At 40.2% G+C, this 15208-nt stretch overlaps 1 protein-coding gene across 2 annotated transcripts in view; it reads left to right on the top strand.

Annotated features, from left to right (window-relative positions):
* Positions 1 to 2238: 2238 nt before the first annotated feature.
* Positions 2239 to 15208, top strand: part of Lrch2 (leucine rich repeats and calponin homology domain containing 2) — a 185372-nt gene continuing 172402 nt past the window's right edge. For both annotated transcript variants that reach the window (XM_055604968.1, XM_055604969.1), the window contains exon 1: positions 2239 to 2611. In XM_055604968.1, the coding sequence (XP_055460943.1) occupies positions 2239 to 2611 (373 nt within the window). The remainder of the gene's footprint in view (positions 2612 to 15208) is intronic.

Genomic DNA, 15208 nt, shown 5'->3' on the forward strand with positions numbered 1-15208 from the left:
CTCATAAAATGGGTGGATCTAGGAATTACAATATTAGATAAGGTAACCTAGACTTAGAAGGACAAAACTGCATGTTCTCAATCATGCAGATCCTAGCATGTGTGAGTGTGTGAGTGAGAGACAGAGGAAGAGAGAGAACATATGTGTGTGTACTAGATATTGTTCCAGATGTTGTTCTTATGTTAACTAATTTAGATATTCTCAATATTCCTCTAAGAAGCTTTATTTACCTATCTATCTATCTATCTATCTATCTATCTATCTATCTATCTATCTATCTATCTATTCATGTATATGAGTGTATGTGTGTGGTGTTTCTGTGAAGGCAGAGGAGAGGAGAGGTCATGGAGTGTCGTTTTCTGTCACACACCAATTATTCCTGTGAGGCCAAGATTCTCCCTGAACCTGGGCTTTCTGTTTTGTTTTCTTGGTTAGATTGAAAACCAGCAATGTTCCCTTGCCTCCCCCTCTCCAAAAAAAAAAAAAAAAAAAAATCCTTGTTATCAAGGTTATGGTAAGATGTGTCTGATAACGCACAAGTCAAGCAATATATAGCAAGTGATATATAGTTTATGTAGTTTTGATCTCAATAAAGTACATATAATGATTAAGGTGTTTATTGTTCACAAGTAGGTGCATTAGCTCACTCACAGGTTGCTTAGGCACCTGTGATGTCATCATTGGTTGCTGCTGCCAGGGGCCTGGATAAAAAGTCCTCTTGCTCTCTTGCTCTCCTCTCTGCTCTCTCCCCTTTCTCTGTTGGGATGCCCCTCTCCCACCTTGTCTCTCTCTCCTTCCCCGTCTCTCTCTCTACTTCTATACACACTTTCATAAAAGATCTGTTGTGTGCATCATTTTAAAAAATACTAACATTTTTATATTATGCCATTGGAAAATGAGTATGAATATTTTAAATGGAATTAATGAATAAAATAAAACTCATGTCAGTGGGAAAACCTGAAAGAAAATATATAAAATATCATAAGCAAGTACATATCTTTAATTGTATCTGAGAAAGGATTATAGATAAGCTTTCATCAATAGAGAAAAGCCTTTATTTATAGACAGTTAACTGTTGCTAGATGTGACGAGGTCATGAGCCCTCAATCTACCTTTAGCATCTATAGGCAGTTAATGGTTCCTGAAGGAGGAAGAGACATTTTCTTCAGAGGTGTAGTCATTGTTATGTTTACCCATGTTCTTTTAAATATTTTTGAGGTTATAATTGCATCTCTCTTGCTTTACTTTCTTCCCTCCAAGCCCTTCCATAAATCCATAAATCTCCCCTTGTTTCATGTTTCATATATATATATATATATATATATATATATATATATATATATATATACTTAGTAAACAACATGTAACAAGTGGTCATCTCTTAAATTCTAAGAAGGAACTCCTAAACCTCAAGATTGATTAACTTCAAATTCCCAGCATTAAATCATCAGAATTCCGTTGAAACCAAAACCTGTATTTCAAAAGTACTTTCTAAGACTGTTTGATGATAAAAGCGTTTTTTATCATCCAATACTGATGTGATGAGAAGAAACAGGAGATATTTTGGAGTTCTTGGAACAACTTTAAAGAGCAATAGAACAGCAGTTTGTCTGAGACACATGTAAGGAGAGGTTTCCTTGAAAACATCTAAGGTCTTTTCCTACTTTGGGCTTCTAAAGGCTAGCAGAAATCATGTTATGCCTGATTCTCAATACTGCATTCATTTTCTTCCTTAACTTTTCTATTATATTATCATTGAAAGATGATCCCTGAGGCAATCGTAGTAAATTTCTAGGTCAGTTGCTTTCTAATCCTTCCAAGAGCTGTTTCTATACATTTTGAAATGAGTCCTTCCATTTTTTTTTGTTGTTGTTGTTGTTGTTTTTGTTTTGCAAAAGGAAAAGGTGAAGCAATCTGGGAGATTTGGGGCCAGAATGAAGCACTGAGCCCAAGAGACCTCCAGTTAGCCTGGTACCTCTTCGCTAAGATTTTGGTACCAAAAGCAGCAGACCCTGGATTTAGCATCCTTTCTTGGATCCTCGGTTTTCTTTAAACAAATATTGAGCATGTTCCAGTGTCCTCTCTGGGTGCAACACCTCCAAGCCACTGGCTTGTGGTTCCTTCCCACCATCTCCTTCGGCTCATCCCACCCCAGCCTGCGCATGCGTTCTAAGAAAGCCCCTCCACTAGCGGCCCAGGCTCCGAGTATTGTCGGGGGCTATTCTCTCTCCTAGGAACATGGCGGCGAGTCAGGGAGGCGGTGGGAATAGTGGGAGCAGCGGCTGCAGTGGAGGTGGAACTGGCGGTGGCGGTGGCGCAGCTGCAGGAGGAGGAGGTGGTGGAGGAGGAGGTGATGGTGGGGCTGAGTCGGGGGGAGGTGGCGGCTGTGGCGGGACCGTGGTGGTGCCCATCCCGGTACCGACTCTTTTCGGTCAGCCGTTCCCCAATGGGCCGCAGTGGCACCCGGGGAGTTTGCAGCCTCAGCACACGGTGAGGAGCCTGGACCGGGCCCTGGAGGAGGCGGGGAACTCTGGCATCCTGAGCCTCAGCGGCAGGAAACTCAGAGACTTCCCTGGCAGCGGCTACGACCTGACGGACACCACCCAAGCAGGTGACAGGGTTGGGGGAGGGGAAGCGGGGCCTAGAAGGATGGGGAGTGGGTGGCTGCGTGGCCGCCTTGTTGGACTCTGCTGGGCTGGCTCTCGGAGGCGGCGGGAGTACCGGAATCCTAGCAGCCTATGACTGCAAGGGGCAATGCAGGCAGCGGGAAGGAGGGGTGCCAGTAGCCCAGGGAAGAGGAAGAAGCTGGTTGGGATGTTAGGGGCATTATTGTTAAAGAGAGTTGCACCCATACAGACAGAAGGGACTTATTGGCACTCTCCTGAATGCACTTCTTTCAACTCTTGGTCCTATCTTTCCCCACCTCAACCGTGAGTAGGTGGGAGGGGGTAAGGGGGTGAAGGGGTGAGGGAGTGAGGGGGTTGAGAATGGCAGAATATCTTAATCTCTGTATATTTTTTCAAGGCATCCATGCCTGCAAAAATGGCATAGTCCTTTTCAGAGTAAGGTTTGCTGTTTGTCTGTGTTCTTATGATTGATTTGTTTAATCATTTGAGGATATTTTTGGCCTCTTTCTTCTCACTGTGTATTATAGAGTTTTATTTTATTTAATTTTTCATTTTTTTCTGGAGTTGAGAGGTGATGGAGGTTAGATTAGTATTTGTTGTACTAGGAAATTAAATCATCAGTCATTTACGTGTTTGGTTATTGAGTGAAAGGTAGTCCAGTTTTGAGTGGTGTTAGTTTTAAATTTTATAACAGAAAAACTTAAAAAAAGTATGGATATTTTTGAGAAAAAATAATTCTATTTCTTTTGGAGTTGGTGGTTAGTGGACTTTCTTATATTTTGTGTTAGTCTTTGTTGTGGCTGGCATTTTTGTTGTTGTTATGAATTTATTCTCCTTCTAAACCCATGCTGCTTTGTTTAGGTTTGTTAAAAGTTTTTTTTTTTCTTTTCACACTTTTTAATTATTTTACTTATGTGCTCAGTATACTCTGCTGAAATAAATTATGCATCAAAATACTTGAATTGATGTGGTGATTTTGAAGCAACATAGTAAATAAATCCATGCATCGTGAGAAGTAGTAAATAACCTATTTACAAACAAGACTATTTGAGTACATTCAGTTTCTAGACATCAAATAAAGATTCAAGATGGAAGAAGAAGAAAATCTGAAATTGAAGCTTCCTATACAGTAATTCTTTTAGGCAATATCTTAAGAGAATTTTGTAATTTTGAATGTTTACACTTTTATTAAGAGTAAACTTCACTTGCTGAGTAGTATTCCATTCTGTAAATGTATCACAATTTCTGTATCCATTCCTCCATTGAGGGACATCTGGGTTGTTTCCAGGTTCTGGCTATTACAAATGAAGCTGCTATGAGCATTGTTGAGCAAATGTCCTTGTTGTGTACTTGAGCATATTTTGGATATATGCCTAGGAGTGGTATAACTGGTGAGCTATTGAGGAAGCGCTATTCCTAATTGTCTGAGAAAGCACCAGATTGATTTCCAAAGTGGTTGTACAAGTTTATATTCCCAGCAACAATGGAGGAGAGTTCCCCTTTCTCCACATCCTCTCCAGCATATATTGTCACTTGAGGTTTTGATCTTTACACAATGGAATACTACTCAGCAATTAAAAACAAGGAAATCATGAAATTTGCAGGCAAATGGTGGGAACTAGAAAAGATCATGCTGAGTGAGGTATCCCAGAAGCAGAAAGACATACACTATATATACTCACTTATAAGTAGATATTAGACATGTAATAGTGGATAAACATACTAAAATCTGTGTAACTAAAGAAGCTAAGCAAGAAGGAAGACCCTGGGTAAGATGATCAATCCTCATTCAGAAAGGCAAACGGGACGGACATTGGAAGAGGGAGGAAACAAGAAACAGGACAGGAGCCTACCACAGAAGGCCTCTGAAAGACTCTACCCAGCAGGGTATCAAAGCAGATGCTGAGACTCATAACTAAACTTTGGGCAGAGTGCAGGGAATATTATGAAAAAAGCGGGAGATAGTAACCTGGAGGGGACAGGAGCTCCACAAGGAGAGCAACAGAACTAAAAAAATTTGGGCACAAGGGTCTTTTCTGAGACTGATATTCCAACCAAGGACCATTCATGGAGAGAACCTAGAACCTCTGCTCAGCTGTAGCCCATGGCAGCTCCGTATCCAAGTGGTTTCCCTAGGAAGGGGAATAGGGACTTTCTCTGACATGAACTCAGTGGCTGGCTCTTTCATCACCTCCCTGTGAAGGGACGAACAGCCTTGTCAGACCACAGATGAAGACAGTGAAGCCAGTCCTGATGAGACCTGATAGGCTAGGGACAGATGGAAGGGGAGGACTCCCCTATAAGTGGTCTTGGAGAGTGGTATGGGGAAAGATGAGGGAGAGAGGGTGGGATTGGGTAGGAATGAGGGAGGGGGCTACAGTGTGGATACAAAGTGAATAAACTGTAATATAAAAAAATTAAATAAAAGAAAAAAAGAATAGGTTTCACAAACACTATATTCACATACTCATGGTTAGGTGTTTGTAATATATGCTCCTTGGTTTGTTCTTGAGAAGCTGCCAGGAAATTGTCTCCAAGTGGATAATTTTAAGGGAGTGTTTTTCTTACTGGTCTTTATACCCTGTAAAGTTTCTTTCTACCAGTAGGACACAATTTAGGCATCTTAGCTGTCTGGCTCCAGGTTAATTTCTGCAAATGTTCCCATATTCTCTTCCACTGTCATGCCCAGAGCTTAAGGTCCCCAAAGACCACCAGGAGCTGGACCATGTATACACGAGCAAAGAGCTTTATTCCGGCTTAAGCTTGGTCTCTCCATCATCACCAAAACAGGGGATCAGAGAGGAGAGCCCCAAACAGCTACATGGCAGGGTTTTTATTTGAGGCTTGAACAAGAACCTGGAATTCTCAGCTTTGCAGCTATACACGATTGGATGCGATTCAGCAAGGGCAAGCTTGTTACAAAGTGATTGGCTAACTAACATAACTAACATTAAGTGAGCTATCTTTAAACCTCAGCAATATTAGGTCAGTGGGCTGCTCAGCACAGATACCCTACCCTGAGATAAGATACCTTCCCATTCTTGTGGTTACCTCCAGGCTATTCCTTGTGCAGAAATTTTATGGTTTTCTTATTCTTGTAATTGGTTACCTATGGCCTTTTACCTGGGACTGATGACTTGTTGGGGAAGGTGGTTAGGCCTGGCCCTTTCATTCCCCCCTAGAACGGGATACAATCTCAAATCTTTGAGATGGGTTCAAGGGCTGGCATTGAGACTTTTTTTTAAAAATGCTAGGTATACTTATCCAGGGGGCATAAAGGATGACTAGAAGAGAGAACTAAGGGCTAATTTTCTGGTATGTCAATTGACATTATAGAAACCTTATGCCAGGGAACCCCTGTTGACTTAGCATTTCAGCCTGTTAGGTAGGATGAAAGCCAAGGAATTTCTCTTCTTTTGTAGTTTCTTCAGGCTGACATTGGGGTGGAGATATTGGGGATCCAAGAAGGCTGAAAGGCTAGTTAAAGCTAGGCAAAGGGGCACCATCTAATTAGCTATCTAATTGAAGAGACAGGAAGCCATCACATCAGCTGGACTGGTTTACTTCAGCTTTCAGCAAGTTCAGATTTCAGCTTGCAGTCTATAGTTGATTCCTGAATGGAGTTTATCAACCAGATAAAAATCTGCTGAGACAAATTTAGACTAGAGACAGAAGTTAAAATTTCTGTAGTAAATGGGGAAAGTGAGGAATCCCAAGACCAAGGGAAAAATTCATCTGGGGTCCGTTTGAGCTATGGCAGACCCAGGTATTCTGAATTTTTTTATTTCCTGAAACTCATATAAATTTTTGTTTACAAAGTGGAAGTACATTAGTATCACCAATGTATTGAGATTCATACTTTAGAAAAAGCAGGTAACAGGTCTTCAAGACAGCAGGAATAAACTCATGCCATTAAGGCCTAGTAAAAGCTATGGCTTTTGGATCAGAGATATACACATTAGACTGAGATGTTTTTAGCATGATGAGAAGTACCTTTAAGTCTATTTCCAGAAGACATCCAAAGGGAAATTAAAATCTCAAGCTTGTGACTGAATAATAAGCAGTCAGTGCTCCATCATCTTATCAGAACTCTATTGATCAGTGTCAAAACTCTGAACTTTTGAAATCTTATAACAACATAAGCATATCAGTAGCATAGAGGTGGGGAGAAATCTGAAATATCTCCCATTTTCAATATGCCTTAAATTACTTTTTTATATCATTATAACTTACATTCACATATCTTAAAATACATTTTTAGATCCACAAATACTTTATAACTTGCATTTACCAACCTTAAAATACCTGTTTAGAAGCTCCAATCATCCTTGCATTTACCACCTTTGAAACACTTTCTTAGAGAGGCTTCCTTCATTACTTTCATTTACCAACCTTGTACCATCTTTCTAGATCCTCAGTTTTATAGATCATCACAACTTAAACTTTCATATCCTCAAGCCTTATATAAACTTTACATCTTTCTGTCTAGTTATTCATCATAAGACACAGGCAGTTAACATGAAGCCTGTGAGCAAGGCAAACCTGTTTGCCTTTCTCAATAAGATATCTAGTACCTAATAGTTCTAACTAGCTAATGAATTGACCAATGAACCAACAGTTGATCTAATTGTCTGCTCGTTAGTTGCAAAGCTACCATTAGCTTAGCTTAGCTATCAATGTTATTAGAGACCTGGGAAGGATAAATTATAACCTACATAAATGTACAATCTATGTACCTATCAAAATGAGAGAGATGACTAACCATTCCACTACATAGGCAGTTGTCTCTGGTTCCAGTGGTCTCATGGCACCATGAGCAGAGGCAGTCTGGCCACCAGACACAGAATGAGAGACTTTTTCTGTGGAAAAAAAACAACATGAGGAACTGATTTCACCTTGCCTTCAGCAACGTGAAACAATGTCTCTCTAGGTGTCCACAGCTTTGTCCAGTTTAGGTTGGGCTCTACCAGTTGGCCACTTGGTGAAGTCTTGCCCAGTAATTAGCATACCACAATTCAGAGTCGAAGTCATCTGTCGTCATGCCCAAATCTTCTTGGAGACCTTGGGGAGCTACTGCCAGGATTTTGGGCCTCTCTGTCATAATAAAACCTACATTCATTAGATGTCATATTTATCAGATCTCTGACAAGCTTGAGGGCCAGCATATCTGAGTTAATCTTTGTCTGCCTTTAGTTATCTGCTCTAAACTCCATCCTATAAAACAGAATATTATAATCTCTAATTCTTACTTACATATTCCTTAGGTAAGTGTTTTAGGACCATACCTATTTCAAGTAGGTTTACATATGCAAACTTTATAGTTAGGCTTAACTTTGAAAACATAAACAAGAGACTAAGTAAAGCTCAATCTTGTAACCAACTGCAGTAATTAGCATAACTTTAAATATATTTCTGAACTAAAATTAAAGCATAACTTTTAATCTTACAATTCATAGAGGACTGGCAAATCTTGCTGATCCTACCATATTGTTTTATTTAAAACCAAACAGCAAAAAGCTTAAAGGACAGAAGTTACACTTAGCAATAAACAGGGAACCGAACACAGCTGACAGCCCTCAACAAAGATGGCGGTAAAACCATAGCTCCATCCTCTTTATCCCTGAACCAACATTTCGGTGTTGTTACAGGTTGTGGCTGGCAATTTAAAACATAGCCATCAATGTCACTGATATATTGCTGCATCCCATGGTATAGCACTGTGGAGCCTTTACAGCTTCCCATAACCAAGTTTTAACATTGTAATTAAATAAGTTTTAGAACCAACTATATAATAGAACATTATAGAATAATTTTAAAACTGTACTTGAACTATTCTGGCCATACCAAACCTATCAGCCAGAAAGAAATAGCATTAATCCGTTGTTGTTGTTTTTTTCCAGAAACTGGCAAAAACACAGGCAGCCAGGGACACTTTAAATCGGCCTGTTAATCTGAATAGATGTTCACAAACTAGGGTTGAATCCTACATACAGCATTTTGCAAAAACACAACCTTGAATGTTATATGTATATATTCCATAAAACATTACTATAAAATACCTGATAAACTTTAAAAAATGTTTCATAGTCTTAAATGTATTTTTAAAAGAAACCTGTTTTTGCAGTATCAAAATCCAGTACCCTTTTTAGGAGTGAAGTCATAATGCATAGCCATAATTTTAAAAGTCAAAACCAAATTTTACCAGTGTAAACAATTCCGTCTCTAAAATCAATACCAATTTAAAATGAGACTTGTCTTCTTAGTCTAAAAGGAGGTAGGATGATAAACAGAATTTATTATGACTAAGAGGTTCTGTAATTTTTTTTTTTTTTTTTTGCCCTACTCCACACTACGTGGCAATTTCAAGATGGTGGAGTCACATAACATGACATGGTTACTATTTAAAAACATCTGTGTTTCTATAGATGTTACAAACACATATGCCCCTTGAGTTTTTCATCTTGGCCATTCTGATGGGTGTAAGGTGATATCTCAGGGTCGTTTTGATTTGCATTTTCCTGATGGCTAATGAGGATGAGCATTTCTTTAAGTGTTTCTCTGCCATTCGATATTCCTCTGTCAAGAATTCTCTGTTTAGCTCTGTTCCCCATTTTTTAATTGGTTTACTTGGTTTGCTGCTTTTCAGCTTCTTTAGTTCTTTGTATATACTCGATATTAGTCCTCTGTCAGATAAAGGGTTAGTGAAGATTCTTTCCCAAGCTGTAGGCAGTCGTTTTGTTTTGATGACAGTGTCCTTTGCTTTACAGAAGCTTTTCAGTTTCATGAGGTCCCATTTATTGATTGTTGCTCTTAGAGCCTGTGCTGTTGGTGTTCTTTTCAGGAAGCTGTCTCCTGCTGGAGAGGTTGTGGAGAAAGGGGAACCCTCCTCCACTGCTGGTGGGAATGTAAACTGGTACAAGCACTCTGGAAATCCATCTGGTGCTTTCTAAGACAATTAGGAATAGTGCTTCCTCAAGACCTAGCTATACCACTGCTAGGTATATACCCAAAGTTTGCTCAAGTACACAAAAGGGATATGTGCTCAACTATGTTTATAGCTGCTTTATTTGTAATAACCAGAACCTCGAAACAACCCAGATGTCCATCAACGGAGGAATGGGTACAGAAATTGTGATATTTTTACACAATGGAATACTACTCAGCAATCAAAAAGGAGGAAATCATGAAATTTGCAGGCAAATGGTGGGATCTAGAAAAGATCATCCTGAGTGAAATATCTCAGAAGGAGAAAGACAAACACGGTATATACTCACTTATATAGACCTATAAGATACGATAAACTTAATGAAATCTGTACACCTAAAAAAGATAATCAAGAGAGCGGACATGGGGTAAGATGATCAATCCTCGTTTAGAAAGGCAGATGGGATGTGCATCGAATGTATGACAGGAGTCTCCTGATCGCATTTGAAAGACTCTAACTAGTAGTGTTTTCAATGCAAAGACTCATGACCAAACCTTTGGCAGAGTACAGGGAATCATAAGAAAGAAGGGGAGTTAGTCTGATAAGGAAAGGATAGGAGCTCCACAAGGACCAAATATATCTGGGCATAGGGTCTTCTCTGAGACTGACATTCAACCAAGGACCATGTATGGATATAACCTAGAACCTCTGCTCAGATGTAGCCTGTGGTAGCTCAGTAACCAATTGGTTTCCCATAGTGAGGGGAACAAGGACTATTTCTAACAGGACCTCAATGACTGGCTCTTTGGCCTCCCCACCTCCCAAGGGAGGAGCAGTCCTGTTAGGCCACAGAGGAGAGCTTTGCAGCCGGTCCTGAAGATACCTGATAAAACAGGATCAGATGAATGGGGAGGAGGCCCCCCCATCAGTGGACTTGGAAAGGGGCATGGTGGAGATAAGGGAGGGAGGGAGGGACTGGGAGGGAATGAGGGATCGGGACATGGCTGGGATACAGAGTGAATAAAATGTAACTGATAAGAAATAAATAAAAAAAATTAAAACAAACAAACAAACACATATGCAGACATATATGTTTTAAACAAGAGTTTGAATTTAAATTTTAGACATATCCAGTAACTGTTAATCTATCACCAAGATATACAGACCATATTAAACATTTAAGATCTAACAGAAATAAACATGTAATGGCCATACATACATTTAAAACAGACAAAACTTTCCTTACTTCATTCAGCTGTGATTTAAAGTACTTTGTTATCTATTGAATCTACAGAGTTTTTTACTTACTAGCAGTGTTGCCCTGGAGTTCCACACACTGCAGCCATTCCTTGGCATGCCTCCTCGCCTTTGCCCTCTCATGTTAGCCCCCCAAAAGAGAGATGGGCACCACCAGTATTTTTCTTCCGGGGTCCAGGCTTGTACACCTACAGCCATTGCTGCCAACCTGCCAGAGACCTGCAGTTTGTACGTGAGCCGCCATGATCCACACTCAAGTTTAACCCATGGTTAAATCAATTTAAAAAGACCCACCATGAAACAACAAGGACAGAGCCATGCATGAACAGACACAAATGTTCTCAGGGTAAACTTGATTGGCCAGGGAATTGTGACGGTACCATTTTTTGGATCCAGAACCAAAGAACCAATTTGAGGGCTTCCAGGTTCTCCCCAAAACTAAAACCAATGAGAACCAAGGTTCTCCCAAAGAGGTGACAAAAACATCTTCTGCACCTCGAGCTGGGGGATTTACAGTGTATACGCCAATCCCAAGGGCCAGTTTCAAATCCTTTTGCAAAAGGAAACCAAAACCAAAAAATTAGATACCAGAAACAAGAACACAGACACAAAGAAACACAAAACATAAACCAATGTCTTTGAGACACAGATAGACATGGACAGACACCAACAGAGCTCTGACTTACTGGCCTGTGTTCAGCTCCACGTGCCAGAGTTCCTAGGTGATCTTGGGGATCTGGGACGAACCCCCAGATGTTGTGCTCAGATTTTAAGGTCCTAAAGACCTCCAGGAGCCATACCATGTACACAAGAGCAAAGAGTTTTATTCGGGCTTAAGCTTGGTCTCTCCATCATCACCAATGCAGTCCATCAGAAAGGAGAGCCCAAACATCTACATGGTAGGGTTTTTGTTTGGGGCTTGAGCAAGAGCCTAGTATTCCCAGTTTAGCAGATATACAATTGGATGCTATTCAATAAGGGCAAGCTTGTTACAAAGTGATTGGCTAACTATCATAACCAACTTTGAGTGAGCTATCTATAGACCTCAGGAATGTTAGTTCAGTGGGCTGCCCAGCACAGATGCCCCACCCTAAGATAAGATACTTTCCCATTCTTGTGATTACCTCCAGGCTATTCCTTGGGTAGGGCATTTTATGGTTTTCTCATTCCTGTAATTGGTTACCTATGGCCTAGTTCCTGGGACTGATGACTTTTGGGGAGAGGGGGTCAGGCCCGGGTCCTTTCACCACTAGGTCAGCTTCCTGCCCCTCAAATATGTTTTGTGTAATTCTGCCTCATTTTCATACGAGGTTCTCTGCATGCATCAGGTTTTCCAAGAAAAAGTTTTAGAATCCACAGCCGTGTTCTGTTTCTTTGAATTCCTTGGGACTTATTGTCTTTACTACTTATGTGACAGTGCAGGCTTTATAAGCTTTATTTTCCTTTTATGTTTGTGCTTTGCTCTCCCTGGGGATATGGGGAGTCACTTTAAAGGTATATACTCGTTTAGTGTTCCCATTCTCTATTGCTTTAATGTATAATGATATTTTCTTGCTGTTTAAGCCTTCAGTTGGTTTTGTGAGGTAAGCTTCAGCACCACCCAGAACCATATTTATTCTTGGTAAACAGTTACTTACCATAATCTTTTTGTTGGTGGTGGTACTGAAGACTCACTGTTTTGCACATGCTACTCAAGCACTCTACCTGCCAAGATCCACCATCTTAATCTGTACTAGTGTCTATATGCAGTATTTTTTGGCGTGTGTAGTTGTGTTTGTGCCAGTGCAAACTTGTATAATGGTTCATATGTAATTGTGTACATGAGTGTGAAGGCCAGAGGCTCAGCCTAAGATGCCATGCACTGTTGTTTGTTTGTTTTTTATTTTTGGACAGGAAATCTCATTACTCTGGGCTTGTCAAGTAGGCTAGGCTTGGCTGCTTTGAAAACACTGAGAATCTCTGTCTTTCTCTCTCCATCACTGTGCTTACAAATAAACAACCATGATTTCCTTGTTTTTAATTGCTGAGTAGTATTCCATTGTGTAAATGTACCACAGTTTCTGTATCCATTTCTCAAATGAGGGACTTCTGGGTTGTTTCCAGCTTCTGGCTATTACAAATAAAGCTACAAAAAACATGGTTGAGCAAATGTCCTTGTATACTTGAGCATCTTTTGGATATATGCCTAGGAGTGGTATAGCTAGATCTGGAGGTAGCACTATTCCTAATTGTCTGAGAAAGTGCCAAATTGATTTCCAAAGTGGTTGTAAAGTTTACATTTCACCAGCAATGGAGGAGGGTTCCCCTTTCTCCACAATCTCTCCAGCATGTGTTGTCACCTGAGTTTTTGAACTTAACCATTCTGATGGGTGTAAGGTGAAATCTCAGGGCTGTTTTGATTTGCATGTCCATGATGACTAATGACAAAGAACATTTTTTAAGTGTTTCTCTGCTAATCAATATTCCTCTATTGAGAATTTTGTTTAGCTCTGTACCCCATTTTTGAATTGGGTTGCTTGATTTGTTGTTGTTTAGCTTCTTGTACTCTTTATAAATTCTGGATATTATTCCTCTGTCAGATAAAGGGTTGGTGAAGATCCTGTCCCAATCTGTAGGCTGTTGTTTTGTTCTGATGATACTGTCCTTTGCCTTACAAAAGCCTTTAAATTTCATAAAGTCACATTATTGATTGTTGATATTAGAGTCTGTGCTATTGGTGTTCTGTTCAGGAATGTGTCTCCTGAGTCAATGAGTTCAAGGCTCTTCTCCACTTTTTTTTCTAATAGGTTTTGTGTATCTGGTTTTATGTTTAGGTCTTTGATCCACATGGACTTTAGTTTTGTGAAGGGTGATAAATATAGACCCTGGGTAAGATGCTCAATCTTCATTCAGAAAGGCAAAGGGGATGGACATCGGAAGAGGGAGAAAATAGGGAACAAGAGAGGAGCCTACCACAGAGGACCTCTGAAACAGTTACTCAAGTGTATGTTCTTTGTGAGACCATCTCAAGATCTGATAGAGTAAAATAGATCTTGAAGTATTATTTTTTCATTTAAATGAGATATTTGTATGTCAGTCACTTGTCATTTATTTTTATAAAATTTATCTATGCATTATTTCAGAGCAATATTATTGAATACAGACATCATGTTCACTTTAAGCAAATGAATGTAGGCTCCTCAGAATTGAAGACAAAGGGCTTATTGGAGATTATACATGCACAGGTACACATACATATATGTACACATTATCTTCTTTTTTAACTTTTATTGATTACACTTTATTGACTTTGTATCCCCCATAAACCCCTCCCTCTTTCCCTCCTAATCCCACCTTCCTTCCCCCTTCTTCACGCATGCCCCTCCCCAAGTACATTGATAGGGGAGGTCCCCCCTCTCCTTCCTTCTGATCCTAGTGTATCAGATCTGATCAGGAGGTGTGGCTGCATTGTCATCTTCTGTGGCCTGGTAAGGCTGCTCCTCCCTCAGGGGGAGGTGATCAAAGAGCAGGCCAATCAGTTTATGTCAAAGGCAGTCCCTCTTCCTATTACTATGTAACCCACTTGGACACTGAACTGCCATTGGCTACATCTGTGCAGGGGTTCTAGGTTATCTCTATGCATGGTACTTGATTGGAGTATGAGTCTCTGGAAAGACCCTTGTGTTCAAATTTTCTTATTGTGTTGTCTCCTTGTGGAGCTCCGGTCCTCTCCAGATCTTACTATTTCCCACTTCTTTCATAAGATTCCATGCACTCTGCCCAACAGTTGGCCCTAAGTCTCAGCATTTGCTTTGATAGTCTGCAGGGCAGAGCCTTTCAGAGACCCTCTGTGGCAGGTTCCTAACTTGTTTCCTGTTTTCTTCTTCTTCTGATGTCCATCCTTTTTTCCTTTCTGGATGGGGATTGAGCATTTTAGTCAGGGTCCTCCCTCTTGATTAGTTTCTTTAGATGTACAGATTTTAGTAGGTTTATCCTATATTATATGTCTATATGAGTGAGTATATACCGTGTGTGTCTTTCTGCTTCTGGGATAGCTCACTCAGGATGATCCTTTCCTAATCCCACCATTTACCTGCAAATTTCATGATTTCCTTGTTTTTCATTGCTGAGTAATACTCCATTGTGTAGATGTATCACAATTTGTGTATGCATTCTTCAGTTGAGGAGCATTTGGGCTGTTTCCAGCTTCTGGCTATTACAAATAAAGCTGCTACAAACATGGTTGAGCAAATGTCCTTATTGTGTACTTGAGCCTCTTTTGGATATATGCCTAAGAGTGGTATAGCTGGATCTTGAGGAAGTGCTATTCCTAGTTGTCTGAGAAAGCACCAGATTGATTTCCACAGTGGTTGTACCAGTTTACATTCTCACCAGCAGTGGAGGAGTGTTCTTCTTTCTC

The sequence above is a fragment of the Psammomys obesus genome, unplaced genomic scaffold (assembly GCF_907164565.1).
Source record: "Psammomys obesus unplaced genomic scaffold, mPsaObe1.curated_primary_1811, whole genome shotgun sequence".
Classification (NCBI taxonomy): Eukaryota; Metazoa; Chordata; class Mammalia; order Rodentia; family Muridae; genus Psammomys; species Psammomys obesus.